Source organism: Scyliorhinus canicula, chromosome 6 (genome assembly GCF_902713615.1).
Source record: "Scyliorhinus canicula chromosome 6, sScyCan1.1, whole genome shotgun sequence".
NCBI lineage: Eukaryota > Metazoa > Chordata > Chondrichthyes > Carcharhiniformes > Scyliorhinidae > Scyliorhinus > Scyliorhinus canicula.
The window spans coordinates 172,361,853-172,378,754 of NC_052151.1; the positions used below are offsets into that span (position 1 = coordinate 172,361,853).

Consider the following 16,902-nt stretch of genomic DNA (forward strand, 5'->3'; position numbering starts at 1 on the left):
GGTTCTGGACTCACCAGTGTTACAAACGCCTGGTCAACACTTAATAATGGCTACAATATTGAACCAGACACGTAACGCAGAAAGATCGATTTGTTCCAGGAGTGATAATACAAGAACTAGGGCTTGGTTATTTTGAAAACAAAACTTTATTAAAACAAAAAAATGAAGTATTTCTATTGGTTTTACATTTATAATAACATTACAAGGAACATCACACAGTAAGAGAGAGATTTACAGAGTGGGTATATGAGGAAAAAGAAAAAAAACTTAATAAATAGGTATGCATACAAAGGCAACATGTGTACAGATGCGGGGACGCTAACTTTGGGTGACCAGTGATTGGTTACCACAATCGTGCCATATTACATGTTAGCTTTTTACATGTTGCCATCCTGGTATTAGCACATACCAGGGGCATGTTTGGTGCTACCTGGGCGCCATTCTTGTGATCGCACCCATGTGCTTCCTTGCCCTTCGTCCCCCTGGCTCCTCTGCCTTTCTTGCCCTGTATCCAGGTTACTATCCCCACCAACCCACCCCCCCTCCTCAACCGCATCCTTCTCCCATTATCCATTTCTGTTATGGTCCTCCCCCCAATCCCCCTTCCCCTCCCCCATTCCCCTCTCCCTTTTTGGTCGCTGGTCACAAACAGGTCTTGGAACAGGCTGGTGTCTTGCTTCGAAGTGTGGTGAAAGCCTTCTTCGGATCCTCGAATGGAGAATTTGATCCTTTCCACTTTAACGGAATTCCCCAAGTCAGACAGCCAGTCCGCAGCCTTGGGTGGCGCTGATCTCCAGCAAAACAGGAGTCTCCAGCAGGCGATCAGGGAGGCAAAGGCTAGGGCGTCTGCCCCTCTCCCTGTAAAGAGTTCCATTTGTTCCGATATCCCAAAGACCACCACTAGTGGGCATGGATCCACCCTCACCACCTTGGACATGGTCTCAAAAAGGCGGTTCAGTACTCGACATGTCTGGGACAGGACCAGAACATGTGGTTGGCAGGACTTCTCTGGTACTGTACGCATTTGTCCTCCACCTTTGGAAAGAACCTGTACATGCATTTTATGGTCAAGTGCGCCCTGTGCACGTTTAGCTATGTTCGGCTCAGCCCTGCGCATGAGGAGGTGGAGTTCATCCTATGCAGCGCTTAGTATTTCTAGGAGGTTTTCTGTATCTTCCTCAGTGAAGACATAAACAAAATAGTTGTTTAGTTTCTCCATTTTCCTATTCTCAATTATAAATTCTCCCGTCTCCACCCGTCATGGAGCCAATCTTAGAAAAGTATCTGTAAATGACATCGGGTGATTTCAACCAACCAAATGTTGTTTTATGAATATGAATTTAAGGAAGGATATAACTGAGCTGGAAGCAGTTGAGAGAAGGTTGACCAGACTAATACTTGGAATGGGTGAGTTGTCCTATGAGGAAAGTGATGTGTTGGGTAGGCTGGGTCTATGTGGACTGCGTTTGATGCAGTGTAGCGAGAGACAGACTTCCAACACTTAGAGATGCAACGCGATTTTATTTAACATCTAACTATTTTACATCTTCAACTGTGGGTTGACACTATGCTAGCTTGACTGGAGACCCGAGGCTAGCCTGAACCAGACTAACTGACTACCACATGGTGTTTGCACTGACTAATGCTCACAACCTCTGACCGTCAGAGGCTGGATCTCGAGAGAGCGGGAAAACTGGTGCCCTCTGGCTTTATAGTGGTCGTGTCCTGTCTGGTGATTGGCTGTTGTGTTCTGTGCGCTCACTGGTCATCCTGTGCGTCAATCACTGCCTGTCTGCACTCCATTATATACATGGATGTATATTATGACATCTCCCCCCCCCCCCCCCCCCCCCCCCCTTTTGTTTTGTGAAGTTTGTGTTCAGGTAATAAATATTGAGGTGTGTGCGCGTGAAGATGTGTACATGTGCGTGACTAAATACAGAATATGCTAAATTGGACTTGAATACATAGGAAGGCGTCACTAGTGCAGATATAGGGCAGATGAAGCAGTAAAAAAAAAAAAAACGATATTTACAGATGTCAAAACGATGAGGTAACAAAGTTATGCAGCATTCAGTCTATAAGTTTAGTCTCTGTGGCGGGCGACGAATTCTGGTTGACCGAATGAGCATTTGGCTCTGTTGAGTCAGAGGCCACGCTCGTAGATCCTGTAGAATACCCCCTCGAGACGATCGATGTGTTCTTGAGGGGTTGTGGACCAGATTATGGCACAGTCGACGTACACTCACACCCCCTCGATGCCCTCCATCATCTGTTCCATTATGCGGTGAAATACCTCTGGAGGCAGAGATGATGCCAAAGGGCATTCGGTTGTAGGAGTAGCGACCGAACGGGGTACTGAATGTGCACAGCTTGCGACTGGACAGGTCCAGCTGTATTTGCCAGTACCCCTTGGAGGTGTCCAGCTTCGTAAAGAATTTGGCATGAGCCATCTCGTTGGTTAACACTTCCCGTTTTGGTATCGGGTAATGTTCCCTCATGATATTGCGGTTTAAATCTTTGAGGTCGATACAGATTTGAAGCTCCCCTGACGGTTTCTTGACGCAAACCATGGAGCTAACCCAGTCCGTGGGTTCCGTGACCTTTGATATGATGCCCTGGTCCTGCAACGGCTGCTTGAGGCGGTCCTTGAGGGGTGCCAGCACCCGACGCGGTGCGTGAACCACAGGGGTGGCGTTTGGTTTCAGCAAGATTTTGTATCGGTGTGAGAGTGTGCCCAACCCTGCTAACACGCTATGATATTGCGCTATGATGTCATCAATTTGAGCCTGGAAGTATTCATCAGGTGAGGCCGTTGCCTGTGAGGATGACATGGTGTGGACTCGTTGAACCAGGTTCAGGAGTTTGCAGGCCCGAGCAGGGAAGCTCTGCCAGGTCCTAAGATCTCAAATCGCAACGTCGCTTTAAGTGACCTATTGGATACTCCAAGTTGGCATGAGCCACTGGCAGCAATGGCATTGCCATTGTAGTCAAGGAGCTGGCAGGCCGGTGGAAGAATGCGTGGTCTGACGCGGATGGTGTCGAGATTGGATTTTGAAATGAGGTTCGCTGAAGCGCCGGTGTCCAGCTTGAAACGGATGCGAGCCTTGTTAACTGTAAGGATAGCACACCACTCGTCGTCTGGATCAACGCTCAGGATAGGGAGGTGTTTCACCATCTTTGAGAAAGGCAGCGCATGCTTTGTAATGATATCCACCCGGAATGGGGATTTGAGGCACTCAGCATCAGGATCTGGTGGACTGTCGGGGTCGGAGTCTGGCACGGCCTGCTGTATCGAACGGACGCTTCTGCGCCGTGGCTGGGATCGCTGGATGTTGGGCAGTGGAGCAGATCTGCAAAGGGCTGCGTAGCGGCCAAGCTTGCCACAATTCAGACACGTCATGACGCCAACGTCAGCGCATTCCGTGCGCCAACATGCATGCGCAGTGCGGTCGAATGACGTACGCACCTGCGCAGGCTGGTCGTCGGTCTCGCCGTCCCCTCGCTCGTGGCGCGCATGCCCTGGAGCCCGGGAAAAGCGCGCGAAATGGCCACTCTCATCAAGACTCAGGCCCTGCATTTGTGTGATGGCCTGCACCCATTCTGCCTCGTGGGGGTTTAGCTTTGCCGTTTCTGCCGCCCTGATGTGGGAGTACCGGTTGTTAGCATGCTCGTGGAGAACGCACGTTTCGATGGCGATGGTGAGGGTGAGATACTTGACTTTCAGGAGCTGCTGTCGAAGGGAATCGCAGTGGACCCCGAAAACAATCTGATCCCGGATCATGGAATCAGTGGCCGAGTCATAGTTACATGACTGCGCGAGGATGCGGACATGGGTCAAAAAGGACTGACAAGGTTCATCCTTACCATTAAGCCTCTGCTGGAAAACGTACCGTTCAAAGCTCTCATTCACCTCAATGTCGCAGTGGCTGTCGAACTTCAGCAGGACTGTTTTAAATTTAGTCTCGTCTTCGCCTTCAGCGAATGTAAGGGAGTTGTAGATGTGGATGGCATGGTCCCCGGCTGTGGAGAGGAATAGTGCGATCTTCCTGGCATCCGTGCGGCCTCGAGGTTGGTGGCTTCGAGATAGAGTTGGAACTTCTGTTTGAAAATCTTCCAGTTTGCACTGAGGTTGCCGGCGATGTGGAGCTGTGGAGGAGGGCGGACGTTGTCCATGTTACCGGATGGCTGATTGCTGGTCAACGCTGATTACCTCAAGGTGAGTCCGTCAATTCTCAGCATCCAGACCTGGTACCATGATGTGTTGGGTAGACTGGGTCTATGTGGACTGCGTTTGATGCAGTGTAGCGAGAGACAGACTTCCAACACTTGATAAGATGCAACGCGATTTTATTTAACGTCTTAACTATTATACATGTTCAACTGTGAGTTGACACTATGCTGACTTGAATGGAGACCTGACACTAGCCTGACCAGACTTACTAGCTACCACATGGTGTTTGCACTGACTAATGCTCACGAGCTCCGACTGTCTCAGAGGCTGGATCCTGTGAGTGGGAAAACTGGTGCCGTCTGGCTTTATAGTGGTCGTGTCCTGTCTGGTGATTGGCTGCTCTGTTCTATATGCTCACTGGTCATCCTGTGTCAATCACTGCCTGTCTGCACTCCATTATATGCATGGATGTATATTATGACAGAAAGGTTGGACAGGCTAGACTTGTCTCCGCTGGAGTTTAGAAGAGCAAGAGGCAACTTAATCGATACATACAAGATTTGGAAGGGGTCTTGAGAGGTTTCATCTTGTGGGATAATCTAGAACGAGGGGTCAATGGTAACAAGACGATGAAAAAGGAAACCGGAGCGCTGCTTTATTTCCAGACAGTCAGAATTGAAAAGTAGGGAAGTTATGGTTATACTTCTATCAAATGTTGTTTAGACCATATGGAAACTGTAAGCAGTTCTGGTCCCTATATTATGGTAACGACATAGGGGTAGAGAAGATGGAAAGGATCAACAGGATGAGTCTCTTTTCTCTTTAAAAAGGCTGAGGGATGACCTAATAGTGGTCTTTAAAATTATGGAAGGATTTGATAGAGGAGATAAAGATGATGGATTTAGATATTGAAAGATGGGATGAGGCTAGAGCAGGGGTGGGCAAACTACGGCCCGCGGGCCGCAGGTATTTCTGCGGCCCACCAAGTCATTAAAAAAAAAAAAAAAAAAAATTTTTTTTAAATTAATGGAGGGGGGGGGGGGGGGGGGGGGGGGGGGGGGAGGGCTGTTGGGTTACTTACTGGTATAGGGTGGATATGTTGACTTGAGTAGGGTGATCATTGCTCGGCACAACGTCGAGGGCCGAAGGGCCTGTTTTGTGCTGTACTGTTCTATGTTCTATATGAGGCGCCCAGAATCATAACCGGGTGAAGTAATTATTTTACTTAATATACTATGCGGCCCTTTATTAATTGTGAATTTCTGAATGTGGCCCTTGCACGGAAAAGTTTGCCCACCCCTGGGCTAGAGGGTTAGGTATAAATACTCGCATGAACTGCTTGGGCTGAATGACCAGTGTGTTGTTTATCCGATGTAATTTGATGCAGTCCAGCACATTTAAAAAGTCAGGCATTTACATCGCGGACAATTTCAATTCAAAAGAGACTCATTGTAGTTCCTTTTGCTTTGCAACAACTTTCTGTTATAAGGTAGGTTTTACCAATCCAACTTAAGATGAGTAACTTCCAGAGCATAGCACGACTAGTCCACAAATATCAATTTGAAACATTCTATAATGCAGTTGTAATTAAATGTTGGAAAAGAGTAAAGTTATGTGGCTGCATTCTCCAAAAATGGGGCGATGTCCCACGCCGGCGTATAAACGGTGGCATTTCACGCCAGACATTCCTTACAAAGATTAAGACCTATTCACCTACCTACATGGGGCTGGCAGGGCCCCGGAGTGCTTCTCGCAGCTTTAGCTGCGGATACAGCCCCCTGGTACTTGATCCCCCCCCCGGACCCCCACCAGCGCAGCCCCAGACTGAGTCCGTAGTCGCCACGCGAGTGTCCCGACTGGCCAGACGTAGTTACAACCACGTTATCGGGAAGTCGGCCGGTCACGACCGAAGCATCGCTGGGTGGGCCTCTGGCAATGGCCCTCCCAGCCGTGCTGCATAAATCGCACGTGAGCGAGTGGCGCCGGGCCCGAGTCAGATGGAAAAGTGGATTCTCCGCCCCCGCGCCAAACGCAATTTTGACGCAGGACTGCTGAGAATCCAGCCCCATGGTTGTTATTACTCACCACAAACCCTGTTCCCTCCAGGCCAATTTTATCCCCCTCCTTGGCCACTGGCTCAGGTGGGTCAGACAATTTGCCTTCTCAGAAACCTCACATCCTCTTAACACCAAGAGAGTTTACTTCTGTTCCATATTGTCTCTCAGTCCACCCACTGCAGAAATTCGCATCTATGTTTTTGGTACTTACAGACTCAACTATTTTAATGCAATCCAGGTCAGTCTCCCATCTTCCAAAAACTGAAGCTTATCCAAAATCTGTAACCCTGCATCCCCACTGCACCAGGTTTTGCTCACCAAACACCTCACTCCTTGCTGATCTGCTTTGGAACGTGGACCAACAATGTAGTATAATATTCAAACCACTCCAAGGCCTCACGTCCCTTCTATTGCAGAGGCCGCCAAGACCTCATGTTTCTCCATATCTGACGTCTTTTGTATCCTCACTTCCTTTCCAACACTACTGGTACTTGTGCGTTCAGCCATCTAGGGGACAAGCTCTGTATATTCCCTCCTCTTCAAGATGCTCCTTGAAACCTACCTCCTTGACCAACCTTATGGTCATCTGCCCTAATATCTCCATTGGCCAAGTATCATTTTGGTCTGGTTGCACTTCTAGGAAGGGATAGAGATATTTACTGCCTTGAATAAGGTGCTATGAAAGTATGTATTGCTGCTGTTGATGCTGCAGATTACCTCAAAGTGGTCAGATTCATTTGCATCATCCATATGTATCCTTTCTGCATACAGCGTCAAAGGATCCCGAATAAAAAGGTGAGCTATATGTTGTGCCAGGAGATGATCAATACCTGAAAAACATATTTCCAACCTCAAAATAATTCTTCAAATCAAAGGATATCGCAAAAAAAGACTACGAGACAACACAGCATGGCAGTTTTCTTTTGCCCCATAGGAATATTTGGTAATCCACCAAAGCCTCCCCAGTTTCCACCATAAACTGAATAAGTTTAATATACTCATCTCCCAAGATCAGATTCAGCCTTTAGGCGAAGCAGGGGGGTAAGAAAGGGCAGCAAAAAAAAATAAAAAAATAAGTGCTTATTTTTAAAAAAGTTTTATGTTCTGATCTTTCATTTAAGCCTTTTTATTATTTACAATTAAATAAAGCAAAAGATAATTTGGAAAGCAGAGAAGCAAAGTTAACTGGTGCACGCGAGTTGCCATGCCATAGAGGTCAAGTAGCTAGGAGATACAAAATGAAGATGCTCCATTACAAATATTGTTGAGTAATTACAACTTACACTTATGAAATGCCTTTAATATAGTAATGCATTTCAAGGTACTGAACAGGAAGATAAGAATGCAGAAACCTACATAGAGCAATGAGGTAAAGACTTTACGGCAGGTGACCAAAAGCTTTGTCAAAGAGGGAGATATTGAGTATCTTTAAAAGCACAAGGGCCTGGATTGTCTGCGGGGTCCCTGATGTGGCAGAGAATCGAAAAGTCCCGATTGACCCCCCCCCCCCCTTATCTCCGCTGACTGCGGAATTGGGATTCATGCCCACACGCCATCAGGAGGATGTAAATGAAGCAAATGGATCATTAAGACTTATTTACATCCACTTAGCAGGCCTGGCACTCTATTCTCTGGCCCCAAGCGATATGCTAGTCCTTTGGGCAAGGATTACAACAAGGCTCACCAAACACAAACTTAATGGGGTAGCCCTCACAGTGGGCCAAGGAGGTACCTCTTAAGGGAGTTGCCCCCATTGTCCATCTGAGGGCTATTCCCCCTTCCCCTCCCCCACAATGCACAACCTGCCCACCCCTCCTCTACTAGAACCGCCCACCCTCCTCCAGACCCCCCTAAAATGGGGGACATCCCCCAGAGACCTCCTAACTAAAGGAACACTCTACAGAGACCACCTAACTAGAGGGAGCCCCTAACAGAGACCCCCTAACTAAAGGAACCCTCCACAGAGCCCCCAGAATAAACGCACCTGTCTGGAAGCTACCCAGACAGGGGTAGTGCTAGAAATTAACAGTTGTGACACTTACCTGGAGGCACTACGTGTTCATTCTTAGAAAGTTGTTTTTAAACCCCTCAGATCCTGTAGCTGCAAGCCATTCATTCATTACTAATAGTGGGCTGTGATTGGCAGCTTCCACAAAACAGCTGCAGCCTTGATTAATTCATCTCCCTTCATGGGTGAGTGACTCAAGAGTTGAAACATTGAAACCAATGTCTACAAACGTCAACCATATCAAAGAGTGGAAAAGTGCATTGCCATCACACGCTTGAATGCACTTACATTTCTTTGAAAAGAAAATGGCGGCCCGATAGCGGGATTCCCGGATTATTTCTTGCTATGCAGAAATTTCCATGGCGAGGAAGAGTGAATTGCTTCCTGATTTGCACTTCCAGGGGGAATGTAAATCAGCAGCAATTCTCCTCTGGTGGGAAAACATACAAAAACGGAGAATCTCACCCCAAGGATGTAAATTGATTTGTGGAGCTTAGGGTCTGGACAGCTATGCCACTGAACCAAGGTGGGGAGAAGGAAATCACCGATCCACAAGAGGCTTGAAGAAGTGAAGCAATGCAGAATTTGGAGAATTATAAACTTCAGAACCCAAGAGAAAGGGAAGGGCAAGACCACGGAATGAACAAAAAAGTTATAAACAGATAGAAGATTTTGCAGATGGGAATAGCACACAGGACAAGATTCAAAAAAACGGGCAGCACGGTGGCGCAGTGGGTTAGCCCTGCTGCCTCACGGCGCCGAGGTCCCAGGTTCGATCCCGGCTCTGGGTCACTGTCCTTGTGGAGTTTGCACATTCTCCCCGTGTTTGCGTGGGTTACACCCCCACAACCCAAAGGTTGCAGGCTAGGTGGATTGGCCATGTTAAATTGCCCCTTAATTGGAAAAAAAAGAATTGGGTACTCTAAATTTATTTTTTTTTAAAGATTCAAAAAAACACAATTAATCAATTTCCTGTGGCATTGTACATGGCAATACCAGGTCAAAAGGCAATCTTTGGATGAAGTGGAATTTGAAGCTCAGGAAAAAATTCAACCACAATATACAGATGGAACTTAGATCTCCTTCTTTCCTTTTTGTATTTGCATTACAATTCCATTGTTCAGTTGTACTAGAAATTTGTTATGCTGTAACTATATCCTTTCCCTGCTGATAATGGTGCAACCATTCTGACACTAGTCAATCAAATGACAATGAGGGGATGGATGTGTGCTTCAAAGTTCAATTTTTCTCAGGAAGCTCAGCTGCAATGTGGGAAATTGCACTTTGATATTTACAGAAAAAAAAATTACAACAAGTATACAATCAACAACCTGTCTTACCATACACTTACACTAATATTACTCCTCAAACCCTGGTCACCGTTAAAAAAATTATTTTAAAATTAAACTAATCTTTTGAAATGGGTCTGCTGCCATCATTTTTGGAAAGCTTTCACGCAGAAACTGACAGAAGCCAAGTATTCAATCCTTAAAACTTCCTCAAAACTGTTTTGAGGAAACCAAGAAATTAGATGAGGATACGGTCCAAATCCATAAATTTACCTTCCAGAATTTGTGGGAACCTAGTGGCTAGACTGCATTAGGTGAAGAGGTTACAGGCAAAACCCTTTATAGATATATAAGCGAGTTCAAAGTCAACTGTGTGATGGTCAATATTTGCAGACAAGATGCGCATGTAGATGACTTGGGTTTGTGTGGGTGGCACGGTAGCACTCTTGCTTCACAGTGACAGGAACCCAGGTTAAATTCCCGGCTTGGGTCCTTGTCTGTGAGGAGTTTGCACGTTCTCCCAGTTTCTGCGTGTTTCCCCTCTGGGTGCTCCGGTTCAGTCTCACAAGTCCCGAAAGACGTGCTGTTGGGCGAATTGGACATTCTGAATTCTCCCTTAGTGTACCAGAGTGTGGTGATTAGGGGATTTTCACAGTAATTTCATTGCAGTGTTAATGTAAGCCTCCTTGTGACAATAAAGATTATTATAATAAAACTATGAGCCGCATTCTCCCCGACCCGGCTGCCACAAAAACGACACGGGAGAGCCGTGTACAATGGAGAACTCCATTGACCTTGGGCAGGATTCTCCGGTCGCCAAGCAAAGATGGACAGAAAATTCCGCCCCTTATAAATGAAAAACATGCATTTGTTTCTGGGGACAAGTCTACAAATAGAAATTTGTTAAACAGTTTTTTTTAAGCTGTACCTCAGGTTATTTATATTAACTTTAGAATTGATGCTGGCTTTCCACACTAGGTATTACCACACTTTGCGAACAGGTCTTGATCAAAAATGTTACGTTTGCTTAAGTAGAGTCAAATTGAAAGTGCTGTTCCTTGAAGTCGGTGAACTAGGACTATTTATCAAATGCATTTTCTCGTGGGAAAAAAAAATGCTCTAAAAGTAAATGAATTTCATGCCTAAACATTTAAAACAGGAAGGTTTGTGCTCCAAATGCTGCGTGGGCCAAGGACACATCAGTCATACTAGGCTAAATTGTTACTTTACAAACAAGGTTTTAATAGTCATCAAGTACAGCATCATACCAATGCAAGGCAACTTGTAATTCAGAAATTTCATATGTTAGAAACTAATCCCAACTTTTATTTCTATGCATACTTTATTACCTCCTTCTCGGAGCTGCTTGTAGATTTCATCATCAACTGTCAACGTGAGGTCATTGTATTTTTCACCACATTTCGAGAGGTAACTATCAATGGAGTCGTACCTGGATTTACTGATCGTGTACTTGCTATTTTTGCAAGGCTGCAAAAGTAACAAACCAAGCATAAGGTTCATGCTGTGCGCGTTAAAGTGGCATGCAACGCATTAACATGGAGAATAGTTAGTTACCTCCAAACCCCTTTCTTCCCTGGTTCGGTCATCTACAGAGGCGGAAATTACACCCCAGCGACAATCAATGTCTGACACATAACCTCTATAAAACGGTGAAGCAGCACTCAAAGCCATCTGGAAGGGAAATTGCACTTAAATGCACCAGGGGAAAAGAAAAAGTACAGTATTTGCAATTCACTTCAGCTGAATATTCCGTAAATGTTACAATTTTAAGCATTGAAGTTATCAGAGCATTTTTATTAAGTATTATTGTACGTTTTCCTTTAAACAGCTAAAATGTTACAATCAAGCTAAGTACACAATCAAGTGAGGGTGGCACAGTGGTTACCTCTGCAGCCTCACACCGTTCAGAACCCGGGTTCAATCCCAGCACTGGGTCACTGTCCACATGTAGTTTGCATACTCTCCCTGTGTCAGTGTGCGTCTCACTCCCACAACCTAAAAATGTGCAGGGTAGGTGGATTGGCCATGCTAAATTGCCCCTTAATTGGGGAAAAAAATGAATTGGGTGCTTTATTTTTTTAAGTATCATAATCAAGTCAATCTGTAGCACTCATCAATCTGTAAAGCTTAGCAATCATCAATATGCATCAGACACTTTAGTGCTCTTACATGGCCTCAAATTTGGGAATAACTTTCTATCCACTTTTTCAGGTAAGAAACTTGCATTAATCAATGGCAACTTTTAAGTCACAAAGCCTAGGGCGGGATTCTTTGGCTGCGCCCACCTGGCAACCAGAAATTCCCGCCTGAGGTCAACGGACCTTTACATGGTCCCCGTCCTGTCCACGGCGATCTTCCGGAAGCCACAGCCGAAGAATCCTGGTCCTAATTTTTAGGGGCTAAGAATTTATACACATTTAGATATGCATCAGCATCGCCTGCCTATGAAGCCATTCCCACCAACTTCACCAGCTTCTTAGTTTTGAGACGTTATGAGGTGTTTGCATTTTTTGTATCACTTCAGTTTAAAACTCACTTATAGTAGTTGCATTTCGCCATTTGACATCAATAAAGCACCTTCAACATTCACTCCCTCCACCACTAATGCAGTCTACACCATCTATAAGATGCACTGCAGCAGCTCACCAATTCCTCTAACAGCACCTTCCAAACCAGTGACTTGTTACCTAGGTGCCCTCGGGCAGCAGATGCATGGGAATACTACCACCTGCAAGTTCACTTTCAAGCCACACAGCATCCTGACTTGAAAATATATATATTTTTAAAAAATATTCTCCCTTTTCACATTTTCTCCAGAATTTGCACCCCACCCACAAGCAGTAAATGGTAACAAATACAAAGTCAATTTCCTTATCAACAACAATGATCCCATCCTCCCACCACCCCAAGCAATGACCCACCTGACAATATAAGCATCAAATGGAACAAACCCTCCCGGACTTGAAAATATAATGCCATTCCTTCACAGCAATTGGGTCAAAATCCTGGAACGCCCCCTTAACAGTTTTGAGAGTGTACCTACACAGCTATTCAAGAAGGCAGCTCGCCACCGGCATGGTAGCATAGTGGATAACACTGTTGCTTCACAGTGCCAATGATCTGGGTTTGATTCCGGCTTGGGGTCACTGTCTGTGCGGAGTCTGCACGTACTCCCAGTGTCTGCGTGGGCTCCTCCAGGAGCTCCAGTTTCCTCCCACAAGTCCCAAAAGACGTGCTTTTTCGGTGGATTGGCCATTCTGAATTCTCCCTCTGTGTACCCGAACATGCGCCGGAATGTGGCAACTAGGGGCTTTTCACAGTAACTTCACTGCAGTGTTAATGTAAGCTTACTTGTGACAATAATAAAGATTATTATAATAAAGGTTATTATCACCTTCTCAAATGCAATTAAGGATGGGCAATAATATTGCTGGCCCAATACAAAAATATCAAAACCTCAGACTGACCTCTAGACCCCAAAAGTCTTTTAATGATAGTACTACAAGAGCAAAGTGCATCAAGAGTCAGAGGAAACAAAATAATGGGGCTTCAAATTCTAGAAAACAAAATAGTTATAAATATAAAAAGTTATTTTTAAAAAGTGGGTATGGGTGATATTTATATTTGAACAGCTTTCAATCAGTCTGACAAATATCAGCTGCTGCAATTTAATGTTGTTATCAAGACTAACTCACATTACAACAGCGACTTCTCTGACAGCACCTATTTACCTTGAAATGCTATGGAAAATGGAGGACATGGTAGTTCTTTCTTGATATTATGCTACATCTTAGTGGTGAGAATTAGTTATTGCAACAACAACAAAAACAAAAAGGTTCCCAGCTGGAAGTAGGCACAAAGTTAAAAATATGGGGCTGGATTCTCTGATTTTGAGGTCTCCACACCGGCGTGAGAACAGTGGTGTTTTACGACAGAAAAAAATGGCCCCATTTAGCTGGGGGGCTAGCAGCAAGGCAGCGTAGAGCACCCGGCTCTAGCTGCCGATACAGCCGGAGAATTGGCGGGTCCCACTCGGCGGCAGTCTGTAGCGGCCGCGCCATGCAACATGGCGCCGGCTGCTCCCTGACCCGGCCTGCAAAATAGTGCCCCCCCCCCCCCCCCCCCCCTCTCCACAGTGCCCCAGCCCCTGACAGAGTCAGTCCCGAGGCCATCGATACGGCGCACTCCATACTCCGCCCCCGATTCGGTTGTAAACAGGAATTCTCCGGTCAACCACCGAACGCGATTTTGGTGCCATCGACCTGAGAATCCCGCCCGTGCTAAATAAGTTCCAAATGTGCTGAACCAGAATGATGGGATGAGAGGAAACTCAAAACTTCCAAAAGCATTTTACACTAAACTAATTTGTTGCATCATTAAGAAAAAGATGAGGAAAGTTAAATGCCTATTCTATAACGTTGGATTCTAACCAGAACAGCTGTGTGGTCAGAGCTTTTCGTTCTGGCATTCTTCAACTTAAGAAAGGAAAATTTAAATAGTCATGGTGAGATCTCATTACCATACAACACCCTTGCTGTAACATGGCCACAGCAGAGGAGGTCAGACTTCACCGTGAAGCCCACAGTTGAACAGTCTTCCAACTCTCATTGTTGAGGCTCACATACGTAGAGCATTGAATGAGTTGCTGCAGGATTGCTGCTATCTACAAAAATATGCCAAAACTGTGACAACTTCAGCCAAGCAATGGGGGACAAAAACTGGAAAAGAAAACTGGAAAGCTTTTAAATACTGAAAAGTTCTGCCAACAACAGTAATTTAACAATGAAAGTAAACTCATGGAGTTACTAACTCAAAGCACTCTTCTTTGTTTAGCAAAACAAAATATTTAAAAAAAACATTTGTGTGATTTTTTATAAAGAAATTCTATGTTCTAAAATGTTGCCACATTCACACAGCCCAGAGATGCATGGAGATTACTGACTGCAAGGGTGTTAATTTAATAAAACAGCAATTACAACATTGAACTATCTTGAGTACCGATCATTGAGAGCTTCCCAAACCCAGGAAACCACCCATCAATATTTTGTGGATTGGCTCACAGCTGCTAGTCCTTGTAGTATTGTCATTTCAGGACACACCCTGTTGGTGTTTTATACAGACAACTCTCAAAATACAAGTGATGGCACCAGGAGAATGAAAATTTACAAAACAGAGAACAACAGTCCTTTACACTTACCACAATAGGGCAAATTGTGGCGAGTTGGTCATATAGATACCTGGCTTCGGAGATGCTGCATGCTTGGAATGTCACCTATCACAAGAGCAGTAAGTATGTAAGAGAGCGAAGACAAAAAACTAAATGAACACTTTCAAATTTTACAATTGGACACTCACCTGAAGGCAGCAATTGCCCATACCAAACCCCATAGCATCCATATAGATGTGATCAGGTTTTGTTGCTCTTGCTGCTTCGCCATCATCATTAACAAATTTTTCAATAAATGGAGAGGAAATACGTTTGTCTTTATAAACTGCAAGGGAGAAAAATGTTAAAAGTCTGGCAGTAGTTGGTTGCAGCATAGACTTGAAAGGGGGAACAGCAAGTCATTTACAGCAACTTCGCATCCTTTGCAGTTAATTTCTCAATGAAATATCTCTGTGCACTCTAGCTTGCTAACATTTTACTGTAGCAGATGGAAAAGATCAGCCAACATTGAGTGCAATGAGTGGTCTGCTTACAGACTAATTACCTTTAAGTTTTCGTTGTTATTGGAGAATGTCAAAATTCACTTCAATCTCTATGTTCGTATGTAAACAGACCAACTAAAACATCGAATGACAACATGCAGATAGGGTTTCTTGCTGAACATCTGTTGCTATTAAATTTGCCTCTTATGAGCAAGAATGCTGTTTGACTGCTTTCCATCAGCTCCTTGTGGTTGGGTGGGCATGGCAGAAAACAAACGATATGTTCTGCATCATAATTTTCATACTGTAAGTTGCCTTTTTCCGGGATTCTCCGAAATCCCGGCCAAGTGTAAACAATGGAGTGGTGTACGCCAGCTTCAACAGGCCTCCTGGCCAGGTTATTCTCCCGATTCCAGGGGGCTAGAATGGTGTCAGAGTACTGTGCGCTGCTCTGGCACCAAAAGCATGGCCGGCGCGGTCTCTGCACCAGCCCCTGCACAACATGCTGGAGCCCTACAGGGGCCCGGAGCGGAGGAACATAGGCCATTCTGGTATGAGCGTGCCGCCAATCGGTAGCCCCGATCGTGGGCCTGGCCACCATTGAGACCCCCCCAGGAGTTAGAACCCCCCCCAATCAGGATGGCCCCCGCAGCCAGAACGCCGAGGTCCCACCGGGTAGGGCCATATGTGAACCACGCCGGCGGGACTGAGCAGGCACTCGGTACATCGAGCGTGGAGAAGCGCCGCGGGGGCTGCTTTCAACGGCCCCGGTCACCAGAGAATCGGTGGCCTGGCATGGGCTCGGAGAATTCCGGCCCAGGTGCTTTGAAATTATTTTTTGGAATGAGCCTAATGCTCGTATTTCAGGGAGTGAGAAGTGCCAGATAGTAACATTACCATCTTGCTACACATGGCACACTAAAGTGTTCTTTCCATGGCTCCCTGCATTCTTTACTGTATTCGTTTAGCAGCGTCTGATGTTCAGCCCCTTATGTGCTCTTTTCAGCTCCTTCAATCATCCTGATCCATCTTTGGGTGCCTCTGCCCGCTTCTTCAGTTTCAAGCTTGCTTTAAGAGATTTCTCAGTCTCAATTCACTTGGGCCCTCCAATCAAATTTCCACCCCACCACAGTTCCGAAACAGTTTAAAGTCACAAATGACATCCGACCAAACTGCAATAAAATTATCCCTCCTGGCCCTTTTCGACCCAGCAACATCGTACACGCTGACCACAGATTCTTTCTTCAATGTCTCTCCACTGTCATATGGCTGAAGGGTTCTGCTCTTACCCAGTCCCATGTCTATCTAATCACTGCCAGAGAATCACTTGCAATGGTCTCTCAACTGGCTTTTCGACATCCTGCAAATGGATGGGTAGAAACATCTTCAAAATGTTGGGAAGACTGAAACCAATCTTTTGGTCCGTTCCCCAGCTATCGAATCCTGGCAACTATCGGAGACCAAAACACAGACTGTTTGCAACCTTGTTGTCATTTGACCCCAGCTGGAGCTTCCAACCTCTTTATGCCATCACGAAGACCACCTAATTTCATCTCTAACATCGCCCGACTTCGCCGCAGCCACAGCTAATTTGTTTTGGAAACACTCATTCATGTATTTATTGCCACTAGACCAGATTATTCTTTTTTTAATAAATTTCAAATATCCAATTATTTTTTTCCCCAATTAAGAGGCTATTTTAAG

The 16,902-nt window shown here is 45.4% G+C and overlaps 1 protein-coding gene across 1 annotated transcript in view; it reads right to left on the minus strand.

Moving 5' to 3' along the window:
- The window catches only part of gclc (glutamate-cysteine ligase, catalytic subunit), a 96,514-nt gene that overhangs the window by 26,380 nt on the left and 53,232 nt on the right, over positions 1 to 16,902 (minus strand). Inside the window, 5 exon segments of the mRNA XM_038800449.1 lie at positions 6,949 to 7,061; positions 10,878 to 11,016; positions 11,104 to 11,220; positions 14,747 to 14,821; positions 14,905 to 15,041. Of these exon segments, the coding sequence (XP_038656377.1) occupies positions 6,949 to 7,061; positions 10,878 to 11,016; positions 11,104 to 11,220; positions 14,747 to 14,821; positions 14,905 to 15,041 (581 nt within the window).